Raw genomic sequence first — 22,941 nt, 5'->3', positions numbered from 1 at the left:
AAATAGAAACGACGAGGATGGTAGGATGGTAGGAAGGTAGACGGGGACGAAGTGGAAACATAATTTGGCGTAGGCAACGCATAACTCCGACAGTATCTGCCTGTCAGATAACGCATGCCGCATATTCGGGTAGAGCTTGGATGCTAGATTCCCAACTCTGTATGTCTCTAGAGAATGAAAGAGAAGGACTGGAGATGGCCTTCCTCTCGTACACTTCTATCTTTATATGTACGTCGGGCACTTTCACCCTCGTTCTCTGCCAGTCGATTGTTCATGCCGGCGGCGTACCAAAGCGGGATACATAAAATCATACGTAGGGTACACACGTTCGTATAACGCGTGCAGAGTTTGATTAATTCGAACCGGGTTTTAACTCGAGGTATATGTTGAATTCGATAAGGAGAGACTACCTTGAATTCTAAAATTCACAAGCGGTTCTTCGACCGATCGATAACGTCGAATGGCTTCAAAAAAGAATACAAAGTGACCATTTAAACCGAGTGTGTAGAACCTACTAAGATCCGACAATCTTTCTACTTTGCTGAAAAAAACATTGAATGATATTCGCAAATATCAGTTCAATCTTCATTCCGCTTCCTTCTTCTGGAAGGAAAGAAATAGGAACGATAAATGAATTGACAGAAAGATGAACTAAAGAAGGTTGATACTTAATAAGTTTTTTTGTTGATCGTCAAGATTAGTATACAATATACCTGAAGAGAAAGGCGATAAAGATAATCTGGTGGATAATGCGTTGAATAATGTTGCTTATGAGGAGAGTGATGATGCTGATGTAGATACTGCTGCTGCTGATGATAATGTTGTTGTTGCTGCTGGTGCTGGTGCTGGTGCTGGTGCTGTTCTTTATGTTGATGATAAAGTTGTGGTATCGGTTGCGGTTGTTGCTGTTGTTGGTACTGATGCTGATGCTGATACTGATGCTGGTGTTGATAAGATATATGTTGGTGTTGTTCTTGATTTTGGTGCCGATGATAATACCAAACATGATTGTATCCATCCATGTCACAAGAATGTCACACGCAAAGTCTATCGCGTCGAACGTATCGTCGACGTGACAGAAGAAAATACGGCGCGTGTGCGGGAAACATATCAATCACCTACCAATAGGACGTTGGTTGGATCACCCGACTCTAATAATTCTTCACGACTAGAAGAATCTTGACGCGTCGACGGAAAACATTCATTTTTCGTTCTCTATTTTTATCGTTCGGCAAAATTTGAAATTGAAAAATTGAAATTCTGTAAGAGAAGAATCTTCCTCGAGGAGGAATTGACGTAAACGATGATCGAAGATATTGCACACTCGAGATGATGAACATGAAGAAACTAACTCTCGAGGAAAGCAATGAAATCGACGTAAGCCTCCGCTGGTGGTCCTTCCCCACTCCGTTCTTGACCCCCATGGACTGCTATCGCAGACCGCCCTTAAAGAGCAGCTTTTCTCTCTCTTTCTTTTCCGTTGCTTTTTTCTCTTGCCGTTAAACCGGTCAACTTTTGGCGTTTTACTTAAGCAAGGGCTAAGAAGAGAGGGTTATCCCTGAGAAAAAGTGACACGCATCAGGAAGAAGCACCTCGCTCCGTGATGGCGTTTCGCGTGCGTTCCCTTTTTTTATCTTTCCGACCTTGCTGCTACTTCCTTCTTTTAAAGAGGCGATTTTCTTCCTTTTATTACGAATGACAAATAAACGGTCATGCAATGAGATGCAACTCCCCGTCAGTCGGAATGAAAGCTTTCAGTTTGCCATTGCAAATTTTTCTCTCAATAGAATAGCAATTAAATACCAGCAAAACAAAATCAGATAATTACCTGTTACTGAATTGCTTAAGTTCTCGTAGACTTGCTCGATTCTTACGATCTAATAGTTTTAGTATTCTCATTTGATTACTTTAATTATTGACAAGCATATGATTAATATTCTCTAAAAACATTAATTCCCTTAACCGAAACAAAATGGATTATCTTGTAAGAACAGTCTAACGTTTCCGTCTATTTCTTTTTTATCGTTTTATCGTTTGACGTAGTTCCACGTAAGAACAGGTTATTCTAGAACGGTCGAATGTATTCTGCAGGAACCATCTGGAATGAATAGGGTGAGATGAAAAAAAAAGTGGTAGTGGATTTCAAATCGATCAACCCCGTCCGCAGAGTTCAAAAGGATGATAATCTAATATAGCTTGATCTACGGCCTCCCGCAAAGTAGTTGTAGTATTTCATAGTTAAACTATGAAAGTTTAGCATTTGCAACCGTTGCATATGTTCATTGGAAAAACGATTAAGCGGAAAGATTTATTTTGTCATGGATTGAAAATGCATTGCAAACTTGGAAATTTGTTTTTTTTATAAAAAAAATAATGGTGACTATTCGAATTCGCATATTGACAATAAATATGCAAAGGTAGTATGTGAAAAAACCTAATTGTATTCATCGAGAAGGAAAAATAAGAGGGCTTGGTACACAAAAGCAAATGCGTGTTAAAGTCGGTAATGCATTTGTAGCATCGGTAAAGAGTCGTGAAACTCGTTTGGTTTGCGGTCATCCGATGACATTCGAAAGCTGACGTCAACGAGCTCGACCTACTTTCAGCAGAGCTTTCTAGCTTTTACGCTCACCAGTGTAGGAATATACTATTTTTTTCGAATAGTTCTCTTCGCATCGCAATAATCCAACGCTATAACGTGACAATAAATATATATCTCTTTTGTACTTTTGAAAAAAATATTTTGGAACAGAAGTAGAGCTGATTGGTGAAAGAAGGCAAATCATGTAATTGGATGAATGAATGAATAGTTGGATAGAAAAAAGCAAAATAAGAAGACAAAGAGAAAGAAAATACTTTGTGCAAAGACAAGTGAAAAATTGAAAGCAACAGAACGAAGCAGAAAAAGTAGGAACGAGCAACGAGCAAACGCGAAATGCAGGAATGACGTCGACGAGGAGAATTTCAAACTCGCTGAATTGAAAATCGTCGACTAGGACGTTTTTGCGCTTCCAATCAGTACGGCTCAAATGGGCCGCCGCCGCCACTGCTACCACGGTTTGGCATAAAGAGGAAGAGCAAACGTTGCTGCTCGATAAAACAAGCCCCTTTCTCTACGTATCCAGTCTATATATGTTATGCTCGGCGGTATGTATGGTATATGTATGGTATATGTATACCTATGTGTATCCCGATACACATATGTATGGCACGCTGACCGTTGTGCTGGAAATCAGAGATGCGCGCCATTCGAGCACTGCGAGAGCGTCAAGGACTTTTCCGCTTCCTGATTTATCAATCCAATGGAAAGAGGTTTATTACGAGATTCCTGTTTTTTCCCTACAATAGGATTTGATGTATCGATAAACTGAAAAACGTTGCATCGATGCAACAAATTGTTTCATTTTCATTTCAATTTGATTTTGCTTTTATTTCGAACACTCAAAATATTCTTCAATGTTTTATGAAATTCCTAATACATGGGTCGCTTTTTGGTATTTCAAGCTCTTTAATATATTTTATGTTTATTTACGAGAAAACTACAAAACAACACAGAAATATAAAAATGGAAACTCGAGCGTGTAATGATTTCTTATTTCTTATTTCTTATTTCTTATTAATAATCGAACAATTGGAGATATGTTTTTTTATTTATGTGTGTGTCTTTTTACTTTCCCTTTTACGGTTTGAGTAAAAAAAAAAATTTTGCCTTTTGTTTCTCTGGACCAGTTATCAATCTTAACACATTGACAGCCGGCGACGTACGAGACATTCAACGCCTGAGCGCCGGCACCGTAGCGGCCACTTAACGCCCCAACGCCAACTGTATTCGCGAATTTCTGATCATTGAAAAGACCAAAAAAATATTTAAAACATTATATATTTTCGTAAAATAATACATTTTATTTGCATATTCATCATAAACCAGCAAAAAAAAATCCACACATCGAGCAAAAACCCGCTTTATCCCGCGGCCGGGACTCAAGCGCAAGACTCGGAAATCCGCGTTTTCGCGGGACCGGCTGTCAATGTGTTAAAGGTTACTAACCGTGCCCAACGTTGCTTCACTTTCTTTCCATTCAACGTGGTTAGGCAGTAGACTCTACCTTTTTTTATAACAAATTTTTATAGAAAAAATGTCTTCTTGTTGATTTTTTCTAATACTTGTCTCGTCCATTTGCTAATCTTTTTCACTTTCTTTTCTTTTTTCTCCATTCAGCGGACTTTATTATCTTTCCCGATTTAATTGAAGCTCGATTGAAAGCTTACTTTGATGTGGCTTCGCTGCAAAGGATGCAGGTAGAAGAAGAAGAGTGTTAACCTTTATGCAGTCCATCTTTTTTTTTTCTTTCTATCGTGTTTCATCATAACGACTTATACGAAGCCTACGAAGGACTTCAAAAATATTTTCGGAAAAATACCGAAACACAGTAAGTACATACGCACGCGAACGGAAAGCTAAACAAGAACGCATGTAATGATTCCTCTGTATCAACTCTTTTGATGCATTAATAGTACGTTTGTATCTGACCTGTGAGTTTCACTTTTAAATGAATATGCATTTTCCATTCGGCAGTATTCCGAGTTAATTTCATTCTTTCTTTCTTCGTCTATATTCATCAATCCTCGCTTTCCATCTAACTCTCGCGTACTCTCGCGAATCAATTCGTCTGCGTTTTTATTTTTTGAATTGATGCATCTCGCTTCGCGCAATATACATATACATATACTTGGACAATTAAGAATTCCGTTCTCATCGCGCATGACCGGGAATATTGAGTTATGTTGCTAATATATTTTTCTATAAATAGAAACTAAAACAACAAGAAAGAGTAAAAAGTGATATAACGATTCGTATTTGTAATTCGACTTTCCGATATAATTAATATTTAATCTATTTCGTTAGTCACATGAAAAAGGAAATTAACTATATCAAAAAAATGTAAACTTACTTTTAATCGGGAAATCCATTTCCTTTGATGTTTTTCTTTAACAATTTAATCACATCATTTTTAATATTCAAATTTAGGATACGTAGAATAATTTTTGTCCAGCGTGTTTTGTAAGCATGATTGTGCGTCAGAATGGCTACGACGACACATTCGTCGTAGAGTAGAGGTTTCCGTTTAGTTATTTTCCGTTTTCCTTTTGTTCTTTAGCATACTTGGGAATAAGCAGCTTGCCAATTAGTTTCTTTCTCCCTTCCCGTTTGCTTTGAACAAGCAGAGATAAGGGTAATTGGTGATGCCGCGGCAATAGAATACTAGAACTTCCTTCGATTACTTTGTATTACTCCGCGCGCATACATGCGTTTCGGTTCGTCTTTCGTGGCTTCCGATTCCTCTATTATCATTTTCTCCAGTTATTGATGTATTGCATTAAAAATTGCATTTACAGTAAAGCTGAAAACGTGAAGAGAGACATTTGAAGCCGATTCTCAAAGTACAACAAGAAAGAAGGTAATTCTACGTGAAAAAACTGCAAGCATTAATTATTGGTATACATAGATATTTTCATTTAGAATTGTTGGACAGTACTATCGCTTATCAACTTCCATCAGTTACCTTTAGATTTGAATTTAAATTAAAAGGGCAACGTTTTAAACTGGCTAAGGGAGAACTAAAAAAAGAGGATGATATCGTCGATTCTGTTCACCTTTTTCGGCCGAATCGAAGGAACATATTTTTGAAAGAAAAAAGAATAGAATGAACGGACAACTGGCTGGGGCGGGCATGTTGTCTTAAGAATCGATCCTCGAGTAAGAAGAAAATGTCGAAAGAGAGAAGAAAGAGATGAGCAAAAAAGATTTATACGATAAACACAAGATCGTAGCGTCGGTAGTATCAAAATTCTTGCAATAACTTGCCTCCGTTTGGCACGTATCGCAAACAAAGATCGATCGATCGATCGATCGTATCGAGCGGCGGAGGCGCGTCGAGTATTTTCCAATTACATTTTCCGTTAACGATTTTCCCGCCTATACCATCTCGGCATAGCTCGCTCGGCAAAGCGCGCTACGCCGAAAGACCGTTCGTTTACTATACGGTATTTGTTCGTTAATATTAATTCATTCGAAGCCATAGGAAGGAGTGCTCACCGATTTCTTATTCGCCACTTAGGTTTCCCCAAATTACCCCGAAAGATCAACTTCTCCGGAAATATTAGTTACAAAAGAAGAGAAGATCGAAGAACGAGTTGTTTTTCGACGGTTGTCCATGACCCAGAAAATAACGAAAAGGATGACGGAAGAGAAAGGGAAATAAAAAAGAGTTCAAGCGGACCAGTAACTCGTGGATTTGCATTTTCCATTCGACTTGAAATTTAAATCTCCATCGCCACGTTAATGCTGACGCGATAGGTTCGTTCGACGGAGGGTGGAGCTAGGAAGTGTCGGATACACGTGCTCTTGCGGTGAGCTTTAAAAGGTCTCCTTTCCTTAACGTACTCTGATCACGTTCGCGGTTCTATGTGAAAAAGAGAGAGAGAGAGAGAGCTAGTTTGAAGAAAAAAGGAAAAGAAAATAACGCGGGCAACAGCTGCGGACACCAAGTTCGAAAGAGCGTGAAAGGACGCGCGTGCCCATCCGTGGCAAGACCATCGAGGAAGGAGAGACAAAAAGAATATCTGTGTGTCGACCATTGGCCGAGGAAAAAGGAAGTTTATGGAAGAATCGGGAGAGATATCGTCTGTCATTGGTCGAGCGAACTTTACGAAAGAAAGAGAGAGAGAAAAAGAGGAAAAGAAAAAATATCGAATACGAGTGGCGGGGGGGGGGGGCATTTGAACGCACGAACGCGCGTTAGATTCGTCGTCGGTAGAGCCGGTGGACTCGCTGGGGGTCTTCTCTTACGATTCACTGGGGGTCTTGGAAAAAGGGGAGAGAAAGAGAAAGGAATTCTTCTGTTTAACAGGGCGGACGTGACACCGGTCTGTCCGGTTCTTACTGTGGGAAGATACGTTGAAGATACGGGAAATCTACGATCGTACCTCTGAGGATTTTCAAGACCTGTCCCATCTCTCCTCTATTTCATTCCCCTTATCTTTTTTTTCTTTTACGTTATACTTTTTCTCTCTCGTTCTTTCTTTCTATCGTGGAATAATTTGAGGAAAGCGTCGTTGTTGAATTCTTTGCCGGAATATTGCTTCCGATTTCCGCTAAATTTACATATATTGTGCGTTTCCGCTTTTTCTTCGTTTATTTTTTCGAAATTTGTCTACTCGTTGTTAACTGCGAAAATGCCTTTTCAATTTATATTCGATGATGGAAGAAGATGCAAGCTCCTGGGAATATTTTTCCGACTATGGAAAATGCATTAGCGTAGTTTGGCGCTTTCACCTGGGAGTATTGTATCTAATGTGTTAATTAAATTGGAACGTATACCATAACTGTGCAACGACTGTTAGCGGTAAGCTCGTTACAGTTAAGAACACTCCGGTAGGATCTAACCGGCAGTTTGTAACTATCCGCGAGAGATTTCGAGGGAGATGTAGATGATTATTATTATTATTATTCCAATGATATTGCCTCAAAGTCCGATCCCGTTTTCTTTCTTTTTCATTTTTTGGAATATCACGAACGATATAATATTTATAAATTCGTTGAGAACTACGATTATATGGACAAAATTATACACAATATGTTTCTTTAATTAATTTTTATTTATTAATTAACGAACGAAAAGCTCAAATATAATCTGTAAATATGCAAAATAGAGAAAAATAACTAAGAGGCAAAGACGGGCAATCTAGTGTTTACTGAGTGGTAAATAGCTCTACACGTGCTAAATAATGAGAAAAGTAACAGATGCGAACGTTAGCAATTTTGCGACATATCTATCGTGTCGCATATAAGGATTCATAAGCAGTTCTGGTGAGGCTTCCACTACGACATAAACTTAGGATGGTACAAACGAGCCGCGCGACACACAAACGTTTCTCTTACCTCGTAAGTATGTGCTTGTGCGCGATATTCGACGATATTTTCAGACGAGAATCTCACGACTTCTCGTAATTCTTATTTGTTGCTGTCGTAATAGCACGTGTGTATAAAACGAGCATGCATCGACGTTATCTCTCTTTTTCTTGTGTCCATAATGATGATGCTACAATTATTCGTTTCTCCATATGTATGTATGTGTTGCATGTAAATGTGTGACTTTCAGAAATCGTATAATTTTAGTGAAATACGCACGCTATTTTCTGCTACAAGCGTTAAACGATTTCTCTTTCTATTTTTTTTTCAATTGTACACGTCACCTATTAAGTACTTAGCAACTCGCAAAAATATCATGCATAATCGTAATCATTATTTGAAATACATTTTTAGAATAGCACGCTTAAGATTATTCAAACTAATCGATTTACTAGGGATATTTTTTAAGTTCGATTATCGATCATTCTAAAGGCCTACTCGTCCTTGGTTTTCTAAATAATTAAGACGCAGGTTTCATTTTATTTTCACGTAGGTTTGCTTGAAAAGTATTTTGGCGAATAGACGCGACACTCTTTCCTTCCTTTCCTTCCCTTTCCTTTATCTTTCTTCTTTCCTTCATTACTTTTATCACTTTACTCTATCCTCAACGCATTCTCCTATCGATCAAGATCTCATGCATATTAATGGGAATTCGATCGATTTTAACCTGCCGGAGCTTTTTACTCTGTTTAGAGACATCGACGTTTCGACGCGTAAGCTCTTCTACCGGCCGCAATGGTTATTATGCCATTAACGTAATGAAGTTAGGTGCGGAGAACATCCGCCTAAAACGGATAGAGAGAGAGAGAAAGAGAGAGAGAGAGAGAGAGAGAGAGAGAGAGAGGCAGTTGGAAGTTGGAAGAAAGAGAAATAGAAAAATATAAGCTAATAAAAAAAGCGAAACGAGATACATGGGTGCGCTGAAAATTTTGGAGTCCACCACGCAACGGTGGGTTGAAAAGTCTTGAGTCTAGCACGGTGTGGAAAACCATAAAGCTCGAAACTTTTCAACCTACCCATATATATTATATATATATATATACATTTTTTCTATAATTTATTTGTCCATCTAAAACAAACTGGTAACGGTCGAATATTGAATCTTACTGCTTGCACGGTGATGGATTTCTACAACTGTGTAGAATTTATAAAACACCGGTTCCCCATTGATTTGGCTTTCCCATCGTAATAACGACCAATTGATGCTTTAATTAATGAAATCCACAAGACAGCGCCCATCGTCAGTAGGAGGTCTGTATGGAGAGCAAACAGTTTATCGCTAGAACATGGCATACTCAGTAACAATTAATGGATCGATACATTCGTCAAACCGTTGGAGTTGACTGACGCGTTTGATAAATTTCTTGTGTCAACAAGTCAGTATTACATAAGCATTATGCGACCGTCTTCGTCGTGTCAATATTTGGATAATTGGCCAATCGATCGAAAAAAGAACAGCTTTGTTGATATGTGATAATAAAAAAAGAAACGGTTCCTAAACGCAACCGTTAGGAAGATTTTCACGGAAGAGTAGTACACGCGCGTTTTCAAAAAATACGTTTCCTCGTAGTTCTTCTCAACGGCTTTCGCCATCTTCAATTAATTTACTAAATTTTTACCCTACTCAAATCGGTACCGATCTGTAATGCTGGAACTGTAGTGCTGGAACTGCAGTACTGGAACTGCAGTACTGGAACTGCAACTCGAGTCGAGGTCGGATAGGCATTCATTACTCTTCCTACGTACTTTTGGTAAGTTTTTCCATCGATTTGCCAACAACTGCAGTTGCATAAAAATCGAACAAGATGTTCTATCTTTCTCTCTCTCTTTCTCTCTGTTCCTACTAAAATCAAATATAATGGTTTTAAATGTATTTCAAGAATTTTTTCATTTGTCAAGTAAAAGTCTGGAAAGAGCGGCGGTAAACGTCGCGAGATACCGAAGTGAAAGGAAAAAGAAAAGTGAATATCAATTAGCGAATCGTACGATTTTATTTAATAGCTCGAGGGATGAAGAAATAAAGATAGAAAGAGAAATAAAAAAACAGAAGGATCAGGGAGCCGAGATAGAAGAAGAAAGCAGAGTAGTCGTCGCCCAATCTGACGGCATACTTTAATCTCTATTCACGAATACTACGTTAATAGAATTTGTGGTGAATCATATATTATAATATCCGATGGTTTGCCGTTTTAATGTAGATCTGACCAGGCCGTTCGATGAAAGTAGTCAATGTTCATGTTTATAATATCATGAAATCAAAATAAGAGAGAAAATTTGTCAAGTGTAATTCTCGTAAATCAAAGTAGAAATTGAAATGGAGATAGTGGTAAATATGTGTCGAATTGAGAGGGATTGACAGATGAATAGAGAAGTAATAGAGGAAGATTTGAGCAGGGCGTAGCCCAACAGTTTGTCCTGTGTTCAATCTTTGTTGAAGAATGTAAAATACAATATATGTACAATATATGTTCGTGAGATGAATCACGCGTTGAAGAGCCTTTATCGTTGCTGCTCTATGCGATATAATTTAAATTCCTCATTGAAAGCTTGTACGTTAAATGATAGGAATCATAGAATGGCTTTTGTTATTTTTGACGAATTTTATTTTCCTTTTCATTGACTGTTCTACATATAAGAAATAATGAGCAAACTCACCTGCGAGTGGTTCCAAGCTTTCGGCTTCGGGCTGGATCGCGCGTTATTAGGCGTGCTCGAACTTCCGGAATTACTCGAGAGATTGCTGAGCGATGCGTTTGATTTGACAGACGGCTTTTGACTTTTCTGCATTTGCGTGGTGCTTGGTGCACTTGCCGAGCCGTTTCTCTGTTGTTGCTGTTGCTGTTGCTGCTGCACGGACGTCTGTTGTTGTTGTTGTTGCTGTTGTTGCTGCTGCGTCTGTTGCATAATTTGCTGAATAAGCTCGAGCTGTTGTTTCGTGAGGCCATCGTTGCTGGCACCCGGAGACGACGCACTCTGTGAACAATAAAACAAAATATTTGGATGAATTTTGAATAAGCTTATATGCGTTAGGTGCCGAGATCAAAAACGTGCCGTGGAAGATTCGGTCTGCGTAAAAAATTAACGCGTTCTAATGGTATTTTCAATTTTTTCGTTGGAAAAATTTCGAAATGGAGAAAGAGCATGCAGGGTAACTGTGCGTGCGTTACCGTCTATTACTCTCTCCCTACGTACGTCTCGTCGTAACACTATGCGTTCCACGAAGCGCGTTTCACGCGTGATCGCATGCATTAAATGCTCCGTCGAGTATCGATTGTTTCTTCCCAGTTAGTGTGTAGTACGATTCACAGAGGACAAAAAAAACATCCACTTTCGTCTGTTTTCACGTATACAGGGTGTCCCTAGTAATGAGGTCTGATTATATTTTTGTTCCTTTTAGCAGAAGTGCATCAGAGTACAGTTGCAAAGGGTGCCGCCAATTCAAACGGATCTCTATGTTAACGAAATTAATATATCGTTTACTAACAATAAGAGTGATAGAGCTATACGTATACTTAAAGTTTCAACGAATTTTCGTGTCATTTCATGACTGTTTATTTCATGTCTTTTCAATTTTCATGTTTTTTTTATTTTGTTTGATAACCTTGCCAACTTTTCAACCAACTACTTGGTGACGGAGGAAAGCTTATTAAACGATGCAAGATTTTCTTTTACAATTTTTTTTATCTGCAAAAAAGCAAGCTTCCGGCCTAGTTACTAAGGACACCCGGTATACAGACAGCTTTTTTCGCCTATTGTACAGATGTGTACGTACACACGTACGTAAAAAAACACAATACTACATCGTTACTCGCTTTTGGTTTTAGAATTAAGCGAATTTGGTGGAAATGCAAACTCCCGCCTTTATTCGAGCAAATCGAAGCGTTATTAGGAATTTTTCATTGTAACCAGAGGGTGGCCATCGATGGTTCGAACATTTTGGAAAACCTCTTTTAAAGTAATATAATCAGCTTGGATAATCTATCAATAGGAAAATGGCATTTTTGATAGTGAAAAATATAATAACGATAAGGAATGGTCGTCTGTCTCTTGCTAGGTGGCATAATGATTGCGCGTTACCAAGGGATGATCCTGAGTATTCCGCGTAACAGCAGGGATTGAGCTGTCGATTAAAATTGGATTTGTTAATTACTGCTGGGAACGCGCGGTGGCCAGTGGCTACTATGCCTGATCCGGTTCATACCTTATTAAACCTTCATTTTGTAATTCCCACGTTGCCATTTGTCATCGTCGTAATCAGTGGCTACTTGTTTCCTGGACGCGCCGCCACTACTCATCCGTTTCCCCGTCGGCCGTTATTTGCTATTCCCTTTCCTTCTCACTAATCTCTCATTCTACCTCTCTTTTCGTAGTTAACTTTTCAATCTTCGTTTAAAAGAATTTCACTGAAATTCGAATGATTAACGACAATTTATGCGAGTCGCTCATAAAATGGGTTAACTTCTTATTCGTTGGAATAAGAAATATTATATATATACGTATATGCCTTTTTTATGTTTGGAATATTCAAATTGATCCGTAATTCGTGAAGTTATTTTCAACCGTTAATTCGAGGATTTGAACGTACGATTCGTAAACTCTCAAAAAGATCGTACGCTTGTCAAAGAAACGACAATGTGTTCAATCTTTTATTACTCTTCTTACCGCTTTCGAGAACGAGTAACTGTTCGTGTGTCTCGTGTTATCTTTCAGGAAAGATACGTGTCTCTGACAAATCGTCATTTCTAGGAACGAAGTATTATAGAAATGCCGGGAACACTTTCCATCTTTTTTATCTTTTTTATCTCGTTCCCCCACCCTTTCCCCTTCCCCTTCCCCTTGCCATGGCCCACCGTCTTTCGTTTTTCATCTCTGTCCGCATGAAGTCTAGGGGTAAGCATTCGCGTCTCTCCACTCATCTTTCCGTCCTACACGCGAGAATCGCATTATTTTTCAACTAGGAATCTCCTCTCACCTCGTATGTTCTCTCATCCATCATCTCAGACTTTGGAGCCCTCTGGTCTTCTTTCCTTCTCTTCTCACACCCACTTCTCCTTCGACCTAGTTTTCTTACCCGTCGAGCTTTTCATACGAAGCGTGCACTGGCGGTACTTATTGTAACGTAAGCACACCCAAAGAGAGCGTACACTTTTCTTTGACACAAATATTTTCTTTTCCGTTTTAACTTGCCTACTGGCAGCTCTAACTTTTTTTCATATAAATTTCCTTCCTCATTAATAGCGCCCTCGCTATTTATCTTCCTTTTTTTTATACGCACGAGTCCTTTACCTCTTTTCGCCGAAATAACTAAATAACTTCTTTCTCCTAGTATTATATTTGATTGTGTACTTATTGCTCTCCCTTTTACAGATTTTGAGCAACTTTTCTACCAAATCTTCTCATGCATAGACCACTTTTCCAAAGAGGTCTTCTTTTTATCGCCTTTCTGGAGCCAACGTCGTTGCTTGACTTTAGTTTTTTCAACGTGGCTAGGCCGTTGAGTTCCTAGTATTTTATACATATATGTTAACGTTACTTTGCGAAATCTGTTAATTCGTCAAATGACTAATTAAACTCTCAAATAACTATACTGACCTGTTTAAATATGAAAGAAGGCAGAATTACGTACTTTAATTTGGTAATATATGAATTTGCAAGAGGCGAGTAGTTAACGTATGAAATTGAGATTTGATCCGTAGATTAAATCTTATAGAGTATTGCTTTCTAAAGTACAAGGAAAGATAAGAACAAATTGTTGTAGAAAGAAAAGAGGAGATTTTGAAGACGGATTAAATATCAATCTCTTATTTTGGAATTGTAAAATTTAGGGTTTCCACGCTTATCTAATTGCATTATTTAACGCTACACATACACGTATGCACATAAATGTGTATCATCATATGCATTCATTTGCATCGGAACAAAACACGCACGCGTATACACGAAAGAAATTCAATACTTATCGTTATTACTTTTCCGACGCTCGAATAAGCCTAACGATAAATACGAGAAAAGTTACAAACATTAATGTGTTTACAAGTTCGATAAAGAAATGTTTAAAAGAATAAAAACAGTAGTAATCGAATGTTTTCATCGCCCGAGGGGTAACGTATGTATAAACAAAACATTTACCGATCGAGAAACCATTGTTTTGATGAACTTAATCTTTACCTACCCCTTCCCTTTTCAGTTGTCATTATTCTCTGCTTCCGACTAAATGTGTTTGGACGTGTTCCTATTACAGGTATTATCCATTTATATTATACATATTTTTACCTAATACAATGTTTTATATCCTCTTTTTTAACGATGCTCTCTCTAATCAATCAATTTTTTTATCGAACTTTTTGTTTATGTTAAATAAATTTCTTTGTTTTGTTCCAGAAAGAATTCGACAAAATCTAAAATGCTTACGTTTTAATGAAACATTGGTATTTATTTGTTAATGTTTACTGATGTTAACGCGGTTTTATTTTAGTTTCCTCAATTCGCAACGATATTTACGCGTATATCCGGTACTCGTATGCAATTAGTATTCAGTAATTTATTTAAGTAAATGCTTTTAGTTACGATAAAATTACTTTTTAAAATGTATGCTATATCAGATTCATTTAGTTAATCGAATAAAATAATTTGATCTTATTGTTAGAGCTAATTAAAATAATTTCTATAAATTACCCACTGCGCAATGTGCATTAATCTATACGTAGTATAGATAATGTATAGTAACGATATACTTTAGTTTATTAAATATTGTGCAAATTGTATTTAAATATATAAAATTTCGTAATTTTTTATTTAAAAGTAAAAATATTTTATTGATAGGAAAAAAAGGAAAATTATTAAGAAATTCAACGGAATGACATAAATGCAAAATAATGATTATAACAGTAGTCGCTCTCTTCCTCTATCTATTTATCTATTAATCTATTTATCTATCTCGTTTACTTCTTAAATATTGTCGAAAAGCGTAGGTCGATAAAAATGTCAAGTTTCTTGGAAAAGGGGAAACAAAGTTTTCGGAAAGTACCTTTGACGTTTTTGTCCCCTTCGCTTCTTTTCCTATTCAAAGAAAAGAAGGAGATCATAAATTTTCTTCTTTTTATCGATTACTTGCGCTTGCACACGGGTGAGAAAAAACGTTCTCATTTGATAGCCTCGGCCAGGCTGACGGAAAAAAATTTGCGACTAGTGCTTCGGAAAATCTGGCCAAAGAAACAAATAAAAAGGAAAAAGGCTCGCGCGTAGTAAGCATCACATTTTCAAATAAAGAACAAATATATTTCAAAGACATGCTAAGGCATGTCAATTTTTCAAATCTAATTGCAATATCATCGAATTGCAATATCAATTCTCAATCGAAACTGATTCGTTAGGATTAATTTTCAATATACACGAGATGTTTACGCTTCTTTTTCTATAATTATCTTTTGCTACTTATTGTTAGTTAAAATCTTATACTAGAATTATACCGAATATTTAGACTTTTAAACAATTGTTCTATTCTAATTTTTTGTCCATGTTGTATGTCAAATAACTTGCGAATTATTTAAGATTTGAAAAGAATATAGATGGTTTGGTAGAGTTTAGGTCCAGTTGCAAAACCGGTCGATCAAAACTTTCGTAGTTCGCGGATTTTACGGATCACTACTATTCACAAGGACTTTCAGTTACGACTTTGGTTCGGCTATATACGAAGGAAAACTTTACAAACTGTGAAAAAAGATCGTTAACTAGTTTTTAAATCGGTTGTTAACATCGACAAAAATATATCCTATTGAGTGTAGACTTGTGGTAGAAAGTTCTTTCGAATTGATTCGTTTTATAATAATATATGTAATATTTAATTTGTAATTGCAAATATATATATACCCGCGTTTCTAGTCGTTGCACCCAATTACAATATGAATAATTGATTTTTTTCTAAGGGCCGATTATTGAAAATACTACAAATTGATAAAATACGAATACAGCAGTTCGTTTGGAGGATTCCATTTAGTAGTAATCCGTGAGCGTTTGTAACGGCGAGTATTGGAAACGAAGCGATCGACGTCCATCGCGTTGAATGAACGGAAAGCATATCTAGAGCTTTCACGTGGATGCTACAGTGAGAGCTTTACTCTACGGACCAAATATATTCCTATACGCTAGTATAATAAAATATGAAAAATATAATAACCCGATTACGTTTTACAGAACGCTTCGTTGACTCGACGAATTGCAGAGAGGTTCGAACTTATTACCAGTTTGCTTGGTAACCAGATCAAATTCTTAACCTACGTATCTATCTACATTTGAGCAGATATTAAATGTGTACGAACTTTTTTATCCTTTTTCATGATAAAGTAAAGAGAAAATGCGAAGCTCGTCGATACGATATTTAACTACGATATTTAACTACGATATTTAAACTACAATATTTCTCTTCTCTGTGAAAGGAATGCGTCAGTGTAGCATACGTAATTTAGCGCCGACGACGAATGTGCATCCCAAAGATGCGTCTCTCTAACGCACTAGTTTGCAAGTGCACTAGCATTAGTAGTGGCTCTGAGAATCGCTCGAGAGTTAGACCACGGTTATAATCGGATAAATGGCTTATGTACTACTCTTGTTGCTATACGTATACGTTCCCACTTTAACGTTGGTACACTGAATTCGCTTATTGCTTGGACACGATATAATTAAAGAGTTCGCAAGCATATTTTCCCAACCAGCTATAACGTCTAACAAGAGTTTTCTCCTTTTAATTATATACAGTCAATAATAAGGAATTATGAAAGGATTTAAAGTTCCGTTTGAGTCCGACCTATCTAAATTTCGGCCATTCATACTTTGCCTTTCTAAATTACTTCTTTTGCATACGCTATGTCGTACAGACGATGTATCATATCAATCAGATCGCATTAATGGAGGAGGAATAATATTATAATAATAATGTCAGGGAGCAGTAATTAATACTGAAAAGCGATGGGGTTGACTTCTTCTTATGTTGTCATCAATGTTCACGCAATATACTCTACAATTATATGATCGAAACGATATAAGCCCATTTAAGAATAGGATAATATTAGATCTTGAGAAGTTTTATTGTTATAGTTTTTTTTCGTAATACCTAAATTCAAGCATGAGAAAAAGCTGAAAGTGTACGCTAGAATGACCGATAGATTCAGTTAACCGGTATAAATTATTCGATATCCCGGAATTATATCAATTATTCAATTATGAATATATATTTCATATTCTGACCGAATAAACTAAATGTCGAGCGATTCTTGAATACATATTTGGTACAGCAAAAGATAGAAACGAAAAATATTTTCGTGTTATATTTTGGTTATCTACGAGTAATATCCGGTGCCAAGAAACCGATCGAACAATTTTTTTTACCAAACGACACCCTTGGGCCAATCGGCTTGGCTTTAATCCGCCCTTATGATAACATTTGAGAGTTAATATTTAGGACATTTAGTTTTTGGTTTAGGTGAAACGCGTAGAGAGTGAAAGAATTTTTAAAATATATTTAAAGATAATACAAAAAGCACAAAAACGCTCTGGCAATAAGTATGAATTAAGAATGCAAAGAAATTTATAGAACATAAGAGTGTGCGTATATATATATATATATATATATGTATATATATGTATATGCATGTAAGTTTCTCAGCGATATAAGTCGTATTTAAGTTTTTTTTATTACCAGTTGGTAAATAATCCTTTATTTTGGTAATAATCATTTATTAATCGATTTCTAGCGAGCACGCGCTTTCTCCGTTAATAATTCCCTTTATAGTAGAAAACCTGTTTTGAAGATTCGCTTTCGTAATTCAAACGATAAACATATAAAGTTTCTCGTAAAACCCATTGCCATGCGATTATGCACGGACGTGATTTAACAAAACTCCAAACACTGTAATGGCAATAAAAACACGAAAATTCTACTCAACTGTTGGTACAATCTAACTATTAGTAAGCATAAAATATCTAAAGAAATATTCATTTTGTTGAGCTAACACATCTGAAAAATGATTGATCACACAATCGGCACAATTATTATCAATCAATGAATGCAAAAGCATTTCTGCAAAAGAAATAAGGTTACTAGAGAAAGATTGCATAATTTATGAAGGGTAGTATATTCGTGAGAGTTTCGCTATAGTTTGTTCAGATGTGGATCGAGCCTTTTAGTTTTGTCTCTTCGCTTCGCATTCGTACACGGATATAGAAGGTTTTCCCCGAAACGAATGTGTTTTATGCGAATACAGGTGTCCAATCTCACATACGTTAGCGAATGCGAGGGAGGACGCGATGCGCTCGTATCGTACGCGCTTTATCTGCGAACTTTGTAAGCGCTACGACCGAAAAAAGTCGCACATTCGGAGATTCCAATCTCCAATTAGCTGTATATCAAACGAATGCGCGTCGAGCACAAACCTCCCCCTAGTTTTTCTTCCACTTTTTCCTCTATCCCCTTCTTTCTCTCCTTCGCTTCCGCAATGAACGAGAAAAAAGTGTGGAAAGCCTTCCTCTTTCTCTCGCGACGACGAATATAGAGAGGTACCACCGTTATGTATTTCGAGCACGGTCGGCACGTAACACTCGTAATAAATACTAAACACGAGAATATACAGGTTTTCGAGAAAAGTTCGAGCGGTTCTACGCCGAGAGCGTGCGTTATGTTTTTTTTCTCTCCGATGGAAAAACGAGATTTTTCGTTAAAAGAATAACGTTAAATACCATTTTACATTCGGTTCTCGTTTTGCTGACTCAGTTATTCGCGAACGAAGAGCAAACAAAATATAAATATCGTTTTATCGATCCGTGCGCACCAGTGCTCGCAAGGGTCCGCCGAGCGCATTGGTGCACGAATTTTCGTTTGTGTAAATAAACGAAAATTCTCGGATCTCCAATTAATTCTTCTGCTAATCAACGGTGTACGCGTACGATGGCTCTGGCCTACATACAAACTCTTATTTCTATGTATATATGTATCTATACAAACATTGCACTAGTATAATTACATGTTCTGATAAAAGTATTATAAGCCGCCGCGTATCAAATGTGCGAGGAAAAAAGTAAAACGAGCACCCCAGTTGAGAATCCGATAATCTCTCTACGATCTTATTTTCCACGATGGACAATAACGTATCTTATTTAAAATAGTTTTCCAAGCAAATATGCCTCTCTTGAACGTTCGCTACGTGAGCTTGTTCCACGGATGATCTTCACGTCCATCGAGATTTCCATCTCTAATTAGCTGTTTATCAAACTACTATCACTGGTATAGTATTTACGGCTTGTGCATGGAATGCTTAATCATAATCGTAACATATATTCCCTAAGTTTATAGATTTTTTCGTTAAAGCTTCTTGTATTTGCGTCGATATCTACGTATATATTTAAACTGAAAGTATCGAAATATTCATTTTATCAACAATAACCATGATAACATATAACGTATGTAAACGTATATAATGGATTGTTCGGAAAGTAATTTCATTTTTTGCATAACAATGTCGTTAATCGTGTTTACTGATACATTTTGGAAACAGGCACTTGAAGCGTGACCCGAGTTTTTTACAAAGTTTTGAAGAAAATCGAAAGCGCCTTTCATCTCTTAGAACTTCTCTAGAACGTTCTTGCTGACCCTTTCTTTCTATCACACACACACACACACATATCTAGAAGAGAGACGAGGTGACTTTGATGTGTACCTCCCGCGCACGTTGCAATTAGCGGGACGATGGATAGACGGACGGATAAAGCTGCAATACCAGAGATTGACAGATGATTAACGATTTTCGAAGCCGAGTAGAACCATTTCTGCAACTAGCTGGATATACGATGGCTCGTATGATGGCCAACCGGTCTAAACTTACCTGCACGTTCGATAAATCCTTTGACGAAGAATCTGACGTAGAATCCGACGTAGGGAAGTTTTCGAGTTTTCTTTTCGAGTAACGTTTATCATTTTTCAACATTTTATTAAGACACTTCGACTCTGTTTCAATCATATCTCAATTTATGCATAGTTAGAAATCATCGGTGCTCCCCGAAGCATGATTCTACTTAAGGTTCTACAAAGTACTACTTGAGTCCTGCCACGTTATCGAGTCTTTTAATATAAGTTTATTAAAGGAACGTTCATCTCCGTCGAAAAGCATTTCCGTTTCTGCGAATTCTTTGATTGACAGAAGGAAGGAGGGAGAAAGAGATAGGGTCGAGTGGGAAGAGGCAAATAGGAAGGTAGAGCAAAGTCTAAGGAAGAGGAGAAGAAGAAGAAGAAGAAGCTGCTAATAGAGAAAAGGATAGAAGACGCACTTTCGCTTCGCTTTCCTTCTGAAAACGACGAAGACTCGAAATTGGAAGGTGAAGCCTTCGAGTGGCCTAAGCTTGTCGACGGTTAACAAGTTTCCGTCGAGGGTCTCTTCTTGTCTCTCTTGTCGTGTGCTCTAGCAGGAGCCTCAGGGGTAAATATAGCAACTCGACGTACGTGTCGTAGGAAATGGTTGTTCGCAAGACGGTAGAACACACACTCGGCCTCGAAACGATACGGCTCGTCTTTCTCCACCTCCTCCTCCTCCTCCTCCTCCTCCTCCTCCACCTCCTCCTCCTCCTCCTTTACCACTTCCTCTTCCTCTACGCCGGAAGCACGCGCGTAAGCTCAGGATATTGTGCCCGTACAATATCTCTCGTACGTACTTCTTTCTCCTTTTCCTTTCCAAGTTCGGCCCTGACAATCGTGGTAGGTAATACATTTGAGGAGAAACAGAGCGGCCGGTAAGCTCGATAACCGGTAACCGGTTGGTATATGGAGCACTTTTGATTAAAGCTTCTCGTCGAGCACTTTGTCCGTTGGGATGCCAGAGAAACTCGATTAGTTTAGCTGCACGAAAGGGATACAAGACTTTTGCGGTGCTTCGCATTCGTAGAGAAAACCACCGTAAAGGGAAATTCTATCTTCCACCTAGCGCTTTCCTGTATCCATCCATCCATCCATCGTCCCAATTTCTCTCCCACTCTTTTTCGTCCCGATATGTCCTACTAAGGGTAGCCGCCTGTGGCAATATAGTCGCTGGCTGCGTTCAAGCTAGTCGTAGTACGTCCGAACTCGATTAGCTTTTTCGTGCGACAAGATATTATCTCTTTAGGTACCTTTTTGATTTAGCCAACTCGTACGGATTCCATTTTACCTCGGATAGGAGCATAATATACAATTTTTCATTAATCTCTCGTTATAAAATATTTCTTGTATAATGTTTCAAATATGTCGACCGGTTAAATATTTATATCGTTATGATTGATCGTTATACTAGGGTAGTTTGAGAGATTTTGAGCTTTTACCGAAGGATGGCGTTACTCGTCAAAATTATACTAATATAGCAATTGTTAAAACTGAACAAAATCTCTGACAATTATAACTCTTTTGGTCAGTATTGTATATCAATGAATGTCAGTATTTTTGTCAAAATTCGAAATAAAAATTCGAAGAAAAAGTCGAATATAATGGCAATTACGGCAAGTTGTTTCCCGGACGCATAATAGCGTTATATTATAAAAAAATATTCTAAATTTTCGTCGTGTCATCTATCAGCTGAGACTCTCGAACGCTTATCTCCGTTTCTTTTCTACGGTCGAAGGAGAAAATTTGTTTTTTCCTTTTTAGAACCGATAAATCAAAGCGAACTGTCCAACATGTCGATCATTAATAACGCTAGCTAGTGCTTTGCCGTTTTCCTCGCGGCTCACTTGCACTCACGCGCATTGCTCTACACTGAAAAATCGAAGCTTTTCTCGTATGCGTGTACACGGACGCAGCTGCCTCCGGACGCGCAACCTCAAAAAACTTGCCAGCACGTACGGTTTAATGGATCGAAACTACGTTGTACCGAGTTCTACCGAGTTACATCGACTCGTTTATTTTTCACAAGCGCCATTTTACGATGAACGGAGAAAAGAAACAAACAAAAAAATACAGAATACTTAAAGTGATACACGTCGTGAATTCGAGTTCAAATACAAACAAAATCCTACTTCGTAAAACAATAGATTTTCGTATAAGTGAAAATTAGATAGAAAAAAACTGCTAAGAATATAAGGTTATTTTTGCGCTCCCGTTCCATCGGAATTTGTGCTGGATCGGCGGGATAAAAGAATTCAAATTATTGATCGTATATATTTCTCTTTGATCATCTCTGCAAAAGGAAAAACAACAGTGCCTCCGTTCTACCAACTACGACGATAAAAATAAGCTCACAGAATTTAAGACAAGTGCGAGGATATCGTTCAACATAAATTCCTTGTATTTTAAATTCTACGTTCATTCGCGTGTGTGTCAGTGACAAAAGCATTAAATTCGTAGTACATAGCACTAGTATTCGCATAACCGAAAATACATATCACTGCAACACGCCGTCGGCGAATAAAATATATGGAAGTAAAAACGCGCGCTAACAGGGACACGGCCTTTGAATAACTAATAAAATGAAATCGCTTGACAGGTTGAATTTTACAGATCACGCTATATTTTTATCACCAGGCGAAATCGCACGCCATGCATTCTGTTAATGATACCAAAAATTCGATATCAGGCATTTTTATAATACAACGAAAATATTGTTTGCGATCGATAATGCTTGAAGATCGCGAACACGCCTGAACAATAGGAATCTAATAAGCGTCAATTCAATTTTAAAATGAATTCCCAGTCCGCGAAAATGATTGAGTCTATTCTGCGAATGAGTAGAAAAACAAATTTATCGAAATTCCATTTGGAAAATACTAAATAAAATCATGCGCTTTCAACGACGCGATCGATATTTCTTTATATATGCAATCTTTATATCTCTCATTTTAGTAACTCATTTTTGATCAAAATAGAATCCTCCAGCAGAATATATTTGTTTTGCGAAACTCTTGCGAGAGTGGACGTCAATTTCCTTTCTCAAGTGCAACTTGCACGCTTCGATGTTTAT

The 22,941-nt window shown here is 37.6% G+C and overlaps 1 protein-coding gene across 1 annotated transcript in view; it reads right to left on the bottom strand.

Moving 5' to 3' along the window:
* Positions 1–22,941, bottom strand: part of LOC106793622 — a 96,097-nt gene that overhangs the window by 15,471 nt on the left and 57,685 nt on the right. Inside the window, exon 9 of the mRNA XM_014760718.1 lies at positions 10,628–10,945. Coding sequence (XP_014616204.1) covers positions 10,628–10,945 — 318 coding nt within the window. The remainder of the gene's footprint in view (positions 1–10,627; positions 10,946–22,941) is intronic.

The sequence above is a fragment of the Polistes canadensis genome, unplaced genomic scaffold (genome assembly GCF_001313835.1).
Source record: "Polistes canadensis isolate GaletaPanama2010 unplaced genomic scaffold, ASM131383v1 scaffold_1, whole genome shotgun sequence".
In the NCBI taxonomy this organism is placed as follows: Eukaryota; Metazoa; Arthropoda; class Insecta; order Hymenoptera; family Vespidae; genus Polistes; species Polistes canadensis.
This window is presented reverse-complemented; position numbering and strand designations above follow the sequence as displayed.